At 41.0% G+C, this 12,814-nt stretch overlaps 1 protein-coding gene across 9 annotated transcripts in view; it reads right to left on the bottom strand.

Annotated features, from left to right (window-relative positions):
• Positions 1-6,364: 6,364 nt before the first annotated feature.
• Positions 6,365-12,814, bottom strand: part of acsm3 (acyl-CoA synthetase medium chain family member 3) — an 86,929-nt gene continuing 80,479 nt past the window's right edge. For all 9 annotated transcript variants that reach the window (XM_043711936.1, XM_043711938.1, XM_043711941.1 and 6 more), the window contains one exon: positions 6,365-6,599. In XM_043711936.1, coding sequence (XP_043567871.1) covers positions 6,510-6,599 — 90 coding nt within the window. In that variant the 3' untranslated portion in view covers positions 6,365-6,509. The remainder of the gene's footprint in view (positions 6,600-12,814) is intronic.

Below are 12,814 nucleotides of genomic sequence, written 5' to 3' on the forward strand. Positions count from 1 at the left end.
TGTTCATTTGTGAACAAAGAACAAAGTACGCTCTTTGGCTCACTAGTCGAGAGTGTGGTGCTGAAAATGCACAGCAGATCAGGCAGGCATCCAAGGAGCTTGACGTTTCGGGCATAAGCCCTTCTGCAGCTGCCTGATCTGCTGTGCTTTCCCAGCACCACATGCTCGACTCTGATCTCCAGCATCTGCAGTCCTCACTTTGTCATCTTTGGCTCACCAGGGCTGCACCAATACATGTTGTCTATCTAAATTGAACAATCTTTTGCCTCTGCGTGGTCCGTATCCCTCTATTCCCTGCCTATTCATGTATCTGTCAAGATGTCTGTAAAACATTGCTATTGTATTAAGCGTAATGCACTTCTTTGACAGCCTTCCATGTTGACTGTCCTCTGTGAGGTGCTACAGAGATGATTTCTTAGGGGGTGGCACAGTGGCTCAGTGGTTCACAGCGCCAGGGACTTGGGTTCAATTCCCACCTCGGGCAACGATCTGTGTGGAGTTTGCACATTCTCCCTGTGTCAGTGTGTGTTTCCTCCGGGTGCTCCAGTTTCCTTCCACAGTCCAAGGATCTGCAGGTGAGGTGAATTGGCCATTCTAAATTGCCTGTAGTGTTAGGTGGATTAGTCAGGGATAAATGTAGAGGAATGGATCTGGTGGGTTGCTCTTCGGAGGGTCGGTGTAGACTTGTTGGGCCGAAAGGCCTGTTTCCACACTGTAGGGAATCTAATCTATCTGCCTCCTTCAACTCCTACTACCTTAGAGTCATAGAGCTGTAAGGCGTGGAAACACAGCCTTCAGCCCAACTCGTCTATGCTGACCATATATTTCAACTTAATCTAGTCCCACCTGCCAGCACTCGGCCCATTTCCCTCCAAACCCTTCCTATTTATATACCCATCCAGATGCCTCTTAAATGTTGCAATTATACTAGCCTCCACCACTTCCTCTGGCAGCTCAGTCCATATATATACCACTCTCTGCGTGAAAATGTTGCCTTAAGTCTCTTTTATATCTTTCCCCTCTCACCCTAAACCTATGCTCTCTAGTTCTGGACTCCCCCACCCAAAGGAAAAGATTTTGTCTATTTATCCTATCCATGCGTCTCATGAGTTTATAAAACTCCATAAGGTCACCCCTCAGCTTCTGACACTCCAGGGAAAACAGCCCCAGCCTATTCAATCTCAAGGAGCTATGAACCTGCACTCCAAGGTCTCTTTGTTTAGCAACACTCCCGAGGACCTTACCATTAAGTTTATACGTTCTGCTAAGATTTGCTTTCCCAAAATGCAGCGCTTCACATTTATCCAAATTAAACTTCATCTGCCACTCCTCAGCGCATTGGCCCATCTGATCAAGATCCGGTTGTAATCTGAGGTAACCATCTTCACTGCTCACTACACCTCCAATATTGGTGTCATCTGCAAACTTACCAACTATACCTCTTATGCTCACATCCAAATCATTTATATAAATGACGAAAAGTAGTGGACCCAGCACCAATCAATGTGGCACTCCACTGGTCACAGGCCTCCAGTCTGAAAAACAACCCTACACCACTACCCTCTGTCTTCTACCTTCGAGCCAGTTCTGTATCCAAATTGCTAGTTCTCCCTGTACTCCATGAGATCTAACCTTGCTAACCAATCTCCCATGGGGAACCTTGTCGATGCCTTATGGAAGTCCATATAGATCACATCTACTGCTCTGCCCTCATCAATCCTCTTTGTTACTTCTTCAAAAAGCTCAATCGAATTTGTGAGACATGTTTTCCCACGCACAAAACCATGTTGACTATTCCTAATCAGTCCTTGCCTTTCCAAATACATATACATCTGTGCCTTAGGATTCCCTCCAACAACTTGCCCACCATTGACGTAAGGGTCAATGGTCTATAGTTCCTTGGCTTGTCCTTACCACCCTTCTTAAATAGTGGCACCACATTAGCCAACCTCAGTCTTCCGGTACCTCACCTGTGACTATCGACAATACAGATATCTCAGCAAGAGGTCCAGCAATCACTTCTCTAGCTTCTCACAGTGTTCTCGGGTACACCTGATCAGGTCCTGGGGATTTATCCACTTTTATCTGTTTCAAGACATCCAGCACTTCCTCCTCTGTAATCTGGACATTTTGCAAGATGTCACCATCTATTTCCCTACAGTCTACATCTTCCATATCCTTTTACACAGAAAATACTGACGCAAAATACTAATTTAGTATCTCTCCCATTTTCTGCGGCTCCACGCAAAGTCCACCTTGCTGATCTTTGAGGAGTCCTATTCTCTCCCTAGTTACCCTTTTGTCCTAAATGTATTTGTAAAAACTCTTTGGATTCTCCTTAACCCTATTTGCCAAAGCTATCTCATGTCCCTTTTGCCCTCCTGATTTCCCTCTTGAGTATACTCCTACTGCCTTTATACTCTTCTAAGGATTCACTCGATCTATCCTGTCTATACCTGACATATGCTTCCTTCTTTTTCTTAACCAAACCCTCAATTTCTCTTGTCATCCAGCCTTCCTTACACCTACCAACCTTTCCTTTCACCCTAACAGGAATATACTGTCTCTGGACTCTCATTATCTCATTTCTGAAGGCTTCCCATTTTCCCACCGTCCCTTTACCTGCGAACATTTTCCCCCAATCAGCTTTTGACAATTCTTACCTAATACTGTCAAAATTAGCCTTCCAACAATTTAGAACTTCAACTTTTAGATCTGGTCTATCCTTTTCCATTACTATTTTAAAACTAATAGAACTATGGTCATTGCCCCCAAAGTGCTCTCCCAGTGACACCTCAGTCACCTGCCCTGCCTTATTTCCCAAGAGTAGGTCAAGTTTTGCACCTCCTCTAATAGGTACATCCACATACTTACTGAGAGATTGCCAATCTCTGCTTTCTTCCCAATGGCAACATCCTGCCCAGAGTTTACTGGTCTGAAGGTTAAGAATGAAAGTTAATAATTTCTAGGAAAAAATGAGGACTGCAGATGCTGGAGATCAGTCACATTCCTGATGAAGGAAGACCTTATGGTCGAAATGTCAACTCACCTGCTCCTTGGATGCTGCATGACCGGCTGTGTTTTTCCAGCACCACACTTTTTGAGTTAATAATTCCTGCTATACTTCCATGTTAACAATAGGCCAACTAATCAGCATGCTCTTCTCAGGATGTATAAAATGGTGTCCATGTTTTCAAGTTTGTTACTTGCATCTTAGTTGAGAACATTAAGAACTTTATGACTGCAAGACCTCCTTGATCTGTGAAAAACATTCCAGTACTTTGCATGTGAGCTAACAAAACCTTACACCTGAACAGGAAGCTTTTTTGGCCAAGTGAGCTGGGATGCTTTTACCAGGGATCTGGCAGGAAATTTTAACTTGTACTAACCCTTTCAAATGTTCTGCCCCTTTGCCCTCTGCCTATTAGTGCACATATAGTGCAAGGGGGATTGTGAGCCTGTCTACAAAAAAGCAAGGGCAGAATATTCTGTTAACAATGGCTTAGCTCTTGACCCTAGTAAGCATTGCCACCATCTACAAATCACATTTGATACTTATGATGGATTATCTTTTTACTTAACTGGATGCACACAGCTAAAACCAAGACTTAAGGAGCCCAAACATCCAGATGAAGCAGGCTGCTTGATATGCACTTTCTCCGTTAGGCTAAACAGCCACCCGTTGCCTAATATGGTTGTGATGTCTACTCCTTAAGCTGTTCCTTATCTGCAGATTCATGAGAATTCCAGCATTTTGAATCTACCCTATAAGTCATACATAATCCTAAATTGGTCATATACCCCTGTCCCTTCACCGATGCTGTATCAAATTCTTCACACCTTGTGGACACACTATCAAGAGATAAACTGCAACAGTTCATGAAGGTGGGTAACCACCACCTTAACGACATGGCAATAGCAATTCAGTTGGGGAAAAAAAAAGGCAAGGTCAGAAATATTAGATTTATAACATTGAGAAAAACCTTGGAGGGCACCAACATCTTGCACTGTAATACTGCTGCCAGGGCACTTTGTGAGCAGATTAAAGCACTCACTTCATGGGTTGGACCAAGGTGCACTTCAGGGCTCTTAGTTTGCTCTCTTAGTGCTCAGTTACTTTGTACCTATTTGCTGCTCACAGCATTCTTGCCTTGTCTTTTTGCTCTTTACCACCTCATTCAGAATTCACAGGTTCACAGTACTTCTGCCTTGTCTTGCTTTTTAGTGTAGCCTGGCAGTTTGTCATGGTTGTCAGCAATGATTAGTCCAATGAGTTGATGTGTGTCTGTATGGTACTGTGTAGCTCACCTGCAGGATGTGATAGCAGCTTATTCCACAAGTATGCAGCTTGTGCCGCCACTAAATAGCCCCATCTTAAAGACTAAAGGGAGTAAGTCCTCAGTCAAAGACTGTCTTCTCTCAAGAAGTACCAATGCTGTAAGTCAAAGGCATCACCTGAAATCAGTCCAAGGGCTTGCATGTGGTCATTCAGATACTTGGGTTAAATGGATTCTCAAAATCCATACCACTGCTGCCCAGCAAATGGGTCATGGCCAATCATCCAGATTGGGGATTAGCAGTAATGGACAGCTGAACAGAGGTGTGTCAGGAATCTGGGCATTGATCAGTTACAGTTGTTCTTAGGTCATCCAGGAGATGGACCACAGTCAGTCCATAGAGTTCATGGGTTATCAGGTGACAGTGCTGTGATGAGAATTCAGGGAAGTCAATAATAGTAATTGGAGACATCATGCGGGGACACAGAGGGTCAATATCAGGTGGGAGATGGGAGAGAATGCCATGGGAGGGCAAGAGGTACTGCAGGTCATTGTATCCTGATTTCGATAGGGTGTCAAACATGATTACGTTTGGCATAATTAAACTATTGTGACTGGGAACTGGAGTACAGTGGGTAGATGAGCCATTCAATAAAAGAGTTGGGTGGAAACATTGGGGTTTACAAAGAGGGCGAGGAAGAATTGAATAATAAGATTTGGGGTGGGGAGCTCACCTACACTGAGAGACATGTGACTCATTGAGCAAAATGCAACCTGTGTTGCTTTCCATCCTCGTCCAAATTACAAATACACAATCAAAATGGGTAATGGTTGCTACCACATGTAGAATTAAAACCATAAGACATTGGAGGAGAAATATGCCAAACAGCCCAGTGTGTCTGCTTCACTATTCAACAAGATCGTGTTTTGACCTAATAACTCAATTTCTGGCCTTTTACCCATAACCCTTGATTCCCTTAGATCCAAGTGTTGAATCTAGACCAGGCTGGAAAGTTCTGGTGCTTTGGTCTCCTCTGGTGGTTCTGAGAAAAAAGCACTACCCCATCCACCAGGACCTATAGGTCCTTACAAGCAAATCAATAAAACGTAAGTTGGCACATCTCCAGTATAATCCTTCTCACATAGTAAGTTTGAATGATAGTTCCTGGCTTGCAGTGACTGATTGGTACATAACTGGGTTTTAAATACAGCACCAGTGGCAGCAATTTCAGTTTTTGGCAATAGCATGTATTTTTTCCACTGCTACTCAGACGTTAGTGCGAGAGCAGTGCCATCGGGTCAAGGTGAATACATACTGAAGTCAGTTGCTGATAACTGCATGGGACAATTTGCCAGGATTCATGGAGATGAACACTCAGCTGATTTTGATAAAATTCCCAGTGTTGTTACAATACAGAAAATCACATCTGCATCAAATCACTGAATGTTGGCTCCCTCTCTTCTCTCCACAATCCTGCACATTGCTCCTTTTCTTAAAATGGTCTAATTCCCTTTTGAATACTTTAACTGAACCTGCCTCCACACATATTCAAGTAATGCAAATCTTACCCATTTGCTGTTTGAAAACAGTTTCTTCCTCATATCACTACTACTAATTTAAAAAGTAATATTCTGTAGTCATATTGCTGGTACAAGTTAAAATTTCTAGCAAATAGTTTTTAAAAGGTGGCTTTGAACTCCCCGTAGGTATAGATCATGCAGTTGATAATTCATAACCAAAGTACTAACTATGACTTATAAATGGTGAAAGAATTCTGCTTCAGGCCCCACTGAAAAAGCATCCACATGCAGCATGTTAATTCAAAACTCAGTAACAGTCCAATTTAATTTAAAAATAAATTGCAACGTTGTTCTTCTTTGGCTTTATGTTAAACTAAAATTTTAAAAATTGTTTGTCTCAGTAAGTGCTGGCTACAGTATCCTAAAGCTTGGTTACCAGAAATCTGACAAAATATGAAATCTCTCAAAACCTAAGTCATGTGAGGCTCAAAAATGGTGTGGGATGATGTTACACTCTTCAACTGGAGTGCTTTAAATCTGAACAAATAGTAGACAGGAGGACACACTTCAACTTTGTAATAAATGCTTCATTATCTTGAACAGATTAATCAGATAACGTCATTTTTGTTTTCTTCAAATTATTAATTCAATACATGTTTTGCTTGTATTAATTACTTCATTTTACAATGTTATACAATAATGAATTAGGTCTCAGTTTTTTTTCTCCCATTCTTTCTTTCGTAACACATTTCTTTTGATTTTTCCACTAATAGTCTTGGGCAGTTGCTTCACAAATTCAATCTGTGGGGAGACAAAAAGACAACCTATGAATAGTGTGCATTCAGAAAGGCCAAAGCTCTTTATCAATAACTTTGTAAATTTGAGAACAGGGATGTGTCAGAGGCTGAAGAAGGCACCTGTTGAACAGATCAGAAGCAGCAATTGCAGTTCATACTTAAAGTAATGACAGTTGATATTTAGCTGTTTAATATTAAAAAAAAACTGATTTTGCTGAGAAAAAAATCAAAGTCTGGAAAAAAGAACAATTTCACTGATGCTGGACTTTCCATTTGCTAATTTTCAAGTGTGATGTAATTTCAGTAAGAAGTACTATGTTCATCTGGTGCTAAGAATCTTTACTAGGCCGTTGTTTATATGGACAATCTAAAGTGGAAAATTTTAAAGGTGCATAAAAATAATTCCCATTATGTCATTCAGATCTATTTATTTATAATACTAGAACAGGATTGATTGTTAATTTAAATCTTTCTATCAGTTTTCTAGGGCTAAAACTGGAACTAACATTGCAAACAAAAACTTTGTGGAGATTAAAGTTGGTTTAAACCGTGTGAAATGGACAGAAACCATCGGAACTCAGAAGATGATTCCATTAGTGCAACACAGGTGGGGTGAAGAAGACACAGTTAAGAATAGGTGGTATACAGTTGTTTCTGTTACTTTTTGAAACTTTTGATCTACAGCATCCAGACCGTTATTAGCAGTGTTAAGGAGGTTCTGTAGAAGTGTGCTATTTTTCGTGAAGACTCTGTCTGTGGAACTCAGGTTATTAATGCTCTGCTGTCTGCAGAGGATCAGGCTAAATCCCAAAAGAGAGCAACAGAAATTATTTGTAAGCAATTTGGCTTTGAAGAATGTTGTTGCTGAAGCAGATGACATATGCTCAGTGGACTGCCAAGTCAATCCATACAGTCATACAGCAGGGAAACAGACCCTCCAGACAAAAGATCTATGCCAAATATGATCGCCAAACTAACCCAGTGCCACCTGCCTGCTCCTGGTCCATATCCCTCTAAATCTTTCCTATTAATTTATCTATCCAAATGTCTTTTAAACATTGTCACTGTTGTAAATCCACCATTCCATATATGAACCACCCTCTGTGTAAAACATTTGCCTCGTGTCTTTTCAAATCTTTCTCCTCTCACCTTAAAAATGTGCCCCCTAGTTTTGAAATCCCCCTTCCTAGGGAAAGGACAACTATCATTAATTCTATCAATATTTCTCATTACTTTACAAATTTCTATCAGGTCGCCTCTCAACCTCCTACACTCCAGTGAAGAAAGTTCCAGATTTTTCAGCTTTCCTTTACATCTCAAATCTTCCATACCAGGCAACATTCTAATAAATCTTTCCTGAACCTGCTCCAATTTATCCTCTCTAATATTGGATGACCAGAACTGGATGCAGTATTCCAGAAGAGGCCTCATCAATGACTTCTATAACCTCAACATGACTTCCCAACTCCTATACTCAAAGGACTGAGCAATGAAGGCAAGCATATCAAACGCCTTTTTAACCACCCTGTCTATATGTGACACATTACTTGAATTTGCCATTTAATGTGTAAATTATAGCTTATAATCAACCACAATTCACCAGTTAATTCATATTTCAATAATGTTGATTCTAAGTGTTAAGCTACACAAGTAACTAAGATATTATTTAGTACTTGCTTTGTTTGACTCTTGTATAATAAAAATTATTTTGTTTTAAACCATGGAATCTTATGGCTTCATTCTTTTTGTCAATAACTCAGATTTTCAATTCAAAAAAGACTTCTGATCAAGACCAAGACAGAACATAACAGTTAGGTTAAGTAAAAATGCACATAATTAAAAAATGTGTCAGTTGCCTTTCCATCCAGGTGGGATAAGGGCATTATTGGCAAGGCTAAAATTTGTTGCCAATTCCTAACTGTCCTTAAACTGAACAGCTGCCAGGCCATTTTAGATGGCTGTTAAGAGTCAACCACATTTCTACACACCTGGAGTCACATGTAGGCCTGACCAGGTAAGGAAAGCAAACCTCCTTCATTAAGAATCTTAGTGAGTCTTTATGACAAAGAATAATAGTTAATAATTGAAGTTAAATTTCACCAGCTACAATGGTATTTAAACCTATGTCCTCAGAGCATTAGTCTATGCCTCCAGACAGTAGGGAAATGTTGCTGTAGCTGTACAAGGCTTTAGTGAGACAAGAAGTATTACGCACACTTTGGTACCATTACTTGGGGGAAACATGGAGTTGTATTAGAGGTAGTTCAGAGGAGGTTCACTCGATTGATTCCAAGATTGAAGAGTTTGTGTTATGAAGAGAAATTGAGCAGTTTAGATCTATGCTTTCTGGAGTTTAGAATAATAAGGAGATCTAATTGAGGTACATTGGATGCTATTGGGGATTGATAAAGAAGATGTTAAAAAGGATGTTTCCCCATGGTGAGTAATCCAGAATGAAAAGCAATAGTTTTAGAACAAGAGGTAGCAGATTTAAAACAGAGATGAGGAGAAATTACTTCTCTCAAAGGGCTGTGAATCTCTGGAATTCACTACCTCAGAATGTGGTGGATGCTCGTTCGATGCATAAATTATGGAAGAATTATTAAGTAGGGTTGAGATCAGCCATGATTGTACCAAATTGCTATTCCTTCTCCTAGTTCTTAAAGACTGTAAGTTTACTGACATTATCACTACGCCACAGACTTGCAAGAATTTTTGGATCATTGGAATCTCTTTAGGGGTAGAAGTGACTTATACAAGAAGGACAGATTGTACCTGAATTGGAAAGGGACTAATATACTGGCAGGGAGATTTGCTAGAGTTGTTCAGGAGGATTTACACTATTAAGGAAGTGGGTGGGACTTCAGGAGATAGTGAGGAAAGAGATCAATCTGAGACTGGTACAATCTGAGAAAAGAAATGAGTCAAACAATCAGTGCAGGCAGGGACAAAGCAGAGAACAAGGTAGGACCGATAAATTAAAATACATTTATTTCAATGCAAGAGACCTAACAGGGAAGGCAAGTGAACTCAGGGCATATTTAGGAACATGGGACTGGGATATCACAGCAATTGCAGAAACATGGCTCAGGGATGGACAGGACTGGCAGCTTAATGGTCCAGGATACAGAAGGATAGAAAGGGAAGCAAGAAAGGAGGGGGAGTGGCATTTTTGATAAGGGATAGCATTACAGCTGTACTTGGGAGGATACACATTCAGGGAAGTTATTTGGGTTGAACTGAGAAATAAGAAAAGGATTGTATGATAGACCCCATAATAGTCAGAGGGAAATTGAGAAACAGATTTGTAAAGAGATCTGAGTTATCTGTAAGAATAATAGGGTGGTTATGGTAGGGAATTTTAACTTTCCAAACATAGATTGGGACTGCCGTAGTGTTGAAGGTTTAGATGGAGAGGAATTTGTTAAGTGTGTGCAAGAAAATTTTCTGATTCAATAGAGAATCTACTAGAGAAGGTGCAAAACCTGACCTACTCTTGGGAAATAAAGCATGGCAGGTGACTGAGGTGTCAGTGGGGGAGCACTTTGGGGCAGTGACCATAATTGTATTAGTTTTAAAATAGTGATGGAAAAAAGGATAGACCAGATCTAAAAATTGAAGTTCTAATTGGGTGAAGGGTAATTTTGACGGTTATTAGGCAATAATTTTCAAAAGCTGACTGGGAGCAGATATTTGCAGGTAAAGGGACAGCTGGAAAATGGGAAGCCTTCAGAAATGAGCTAACGAGAGTCCAGAGACAGTATATTCCCATTAGGGTGAAAGGAAAGGCTGGTAGGTGTAGGGAAGGCTGGATGACTAGAAGAAACTGAGGGTTTGGTTAAGAAAAAGAAGGAAGCATATGTCAGGTATAGACAGGATAGTTCGAATGAATCCTTAGAAGAGTATAAAGGCAGTAGGAGTATACTTAAGAGGGAAATCAGGAAGACAGAAAGGGGACATGAGATAGCTTTGGCAAATAGAATTAAGGAGTATCCAAAGAGTTTTACAAAATATTAAGGACAAAAGGGTAGCTAGGGAGAGAATAGTCAGGGGTTCCTTCCTCCGGATACCCACCGGGAACCCTTGATAAATTAAAGGTGGGACCTGAAGGGGAGGAGGCAGTATTTTTGGTGGACACGGGAGCGGCACGGCCATCCCTAAGTTTTAGACCTACCGGCATTAAATTGACTAAGGAGTATCTTAAAGTTTCCGGAGTAATAGGCAAAGAATTCTTGGTGCCTATTTTTGAACCAACCCTAATTAGAAGAAATGATGAGGAAGTGATAGGACAATTACTATATATTCCTGGCATTGGAAGTAATCTATTAGGTAGGGATTTGATTATATTGCTGGGCTTAAAAATTGAGGTGGAGGATAGTGCAGTAACTGCAACAATGGCTATGTTAACACCTAGTGAAGAAAATCAAATCTGCCCTGACGTGTGGACGAAAGCGGATAACACAGGGCATCTAAATATTACTCCGTTGGTGATTATGTTGACTCGAGAAGATGAGACAGTTTGGGTTAGACAATACCCTATATCGTTGGAAGGCCATAGAGGTCTGCAACCAGTTATAGATCCTTTGGTAAAAACTGGACTGTTAGAACCATGTATGTCGCCCATTAATACCCCAATACTGCCCGTCCACAAACCAGATGGAACCTATCGATTGGTGCAGAATCTTAGGGCATTGAACCAATTGGTTCGAACACGACACCCGGTGGTACCTAATTTATATACTTTGCTAGGCAAAAATACCGTGTAACCACCGCTGGTTTAGTGTAATAGATTTAAAAGATGCATTCTGGGCTTGTCCTCTGGCCCCAGAAAGCCGCGACATGTTTGCTTTTGCGTGGGAAAACTCAACAACAGTTCCGATGGACGGTACTTCCCCAGGGATTCACAGAATCACTCAATCTATTCGGACAAGTACTGGAACATGTCCTGGAACAACATAAAATGCCTCGGGGAACAGCATTGTTACAATATGTGGACGCTTTACTTGTATCAGGACAAAAGAGAGATGACGTGAGTTTAGCCACCAATAGACTGTTAAATTTCCTAGGGTTTAAGAGTATCTAGGAATAAATTGCAATATGTAGAGAAAGAGGTGAAATACTTAGGACACCTTATTAGTGAAGGCACTAGGCGCATTAACCATGACAGAATTAAAGGGATAGTAGAACTGCCCCTTCCGATCAGCAAACGAGAATTACGGACGTTCTTGGGGCTGGTGCGCTATTGTAGATTATGGATAGAAGCATACGCCCAGAAAATGAAGGGGTTATATTACAAATTGACAGAATCTGAACATGAAAGACTGCACTGGACAGATGAGGAAAAGGAAGGTTTACATGAGTTGAAGCGTAGTCTAATACGAGCTCTGGTGTTGGCCCTTCCCTCCCTAGATAAACCATTCCACCTTTTTGTGACAGTAAATGATGGAGCAGCCTTAGGAGTGTTAACACAGAAAGGAGGGGGAAAGAGACAGCCCATAGCCTTCCTGTCCAAGATCTTGGACCCTGTCTCGAGGGGATGGCCTGAATGCATACAGGCAGTAGCAGCCACTGCCATACTGGTAGATGAAAGCCGTAAACTTACTTTTGGAGGGGCACTAGGTCGTTAGTACCCCCCCCATCAAGTTAAACCAAAAGGCAGGGAGATGGTTGACAGACTCACGAATTTTAAAATACGAAGCCATCCTGATGGAGAGAAATGACCTTGTGTTAGCAACAGACACCGGTCTAAATCCAGCTACCTTCCTATGGAAAGGAGAAGCTCTGGACAAACGAGAATTAGAACATGACTGTCTGGATAGATCATAAAGTATCAAGCCAAAGTTTGACAGGACCTAAAGGATATCCCCTTACATGATGGGGACAGACTGCTTATAGACGGGTCATCAAGACTAGTACAAGGAAAAAGACACAATGGATATGCAGTAGTGGATAGCAATGAGAATCGAACGGTTGAGGCTGACCGGTTGCCTAACACATGGTCGGCCCAGACTTGTGAGTTGTATGCATTAAACCAAGCTTTAAAACAATTAGAGAACCGAGATGGGACAATTTACACCGACTCTAAGTATGCTTAAAGGGTGGTACATACCTTCGGAAAAATATGGAAAGAACATGGACTAATCAACTGTTGGGGAAAGGAATTGATACACGAAAAATTGATAGGACAAATGTTGAAAAATTTGGAATTACCCCAGGAAA

Source organism: Chiloscyllium plagiosum, chromosome 21, assembly GCF_004010195.1.
Source record: "Chiloscyllium plagiosum isolate BGI_BamShark_2017 chromosome 21, ASM401019v2, whole genome shotgun sequence".
NCBI lineage: Eukaryota > Metazoa > Chordata > Chondrichthyes > Orectolobiformes > Hemiscylliidae > Chiloscyllium > Chiloscyllium plagiosum.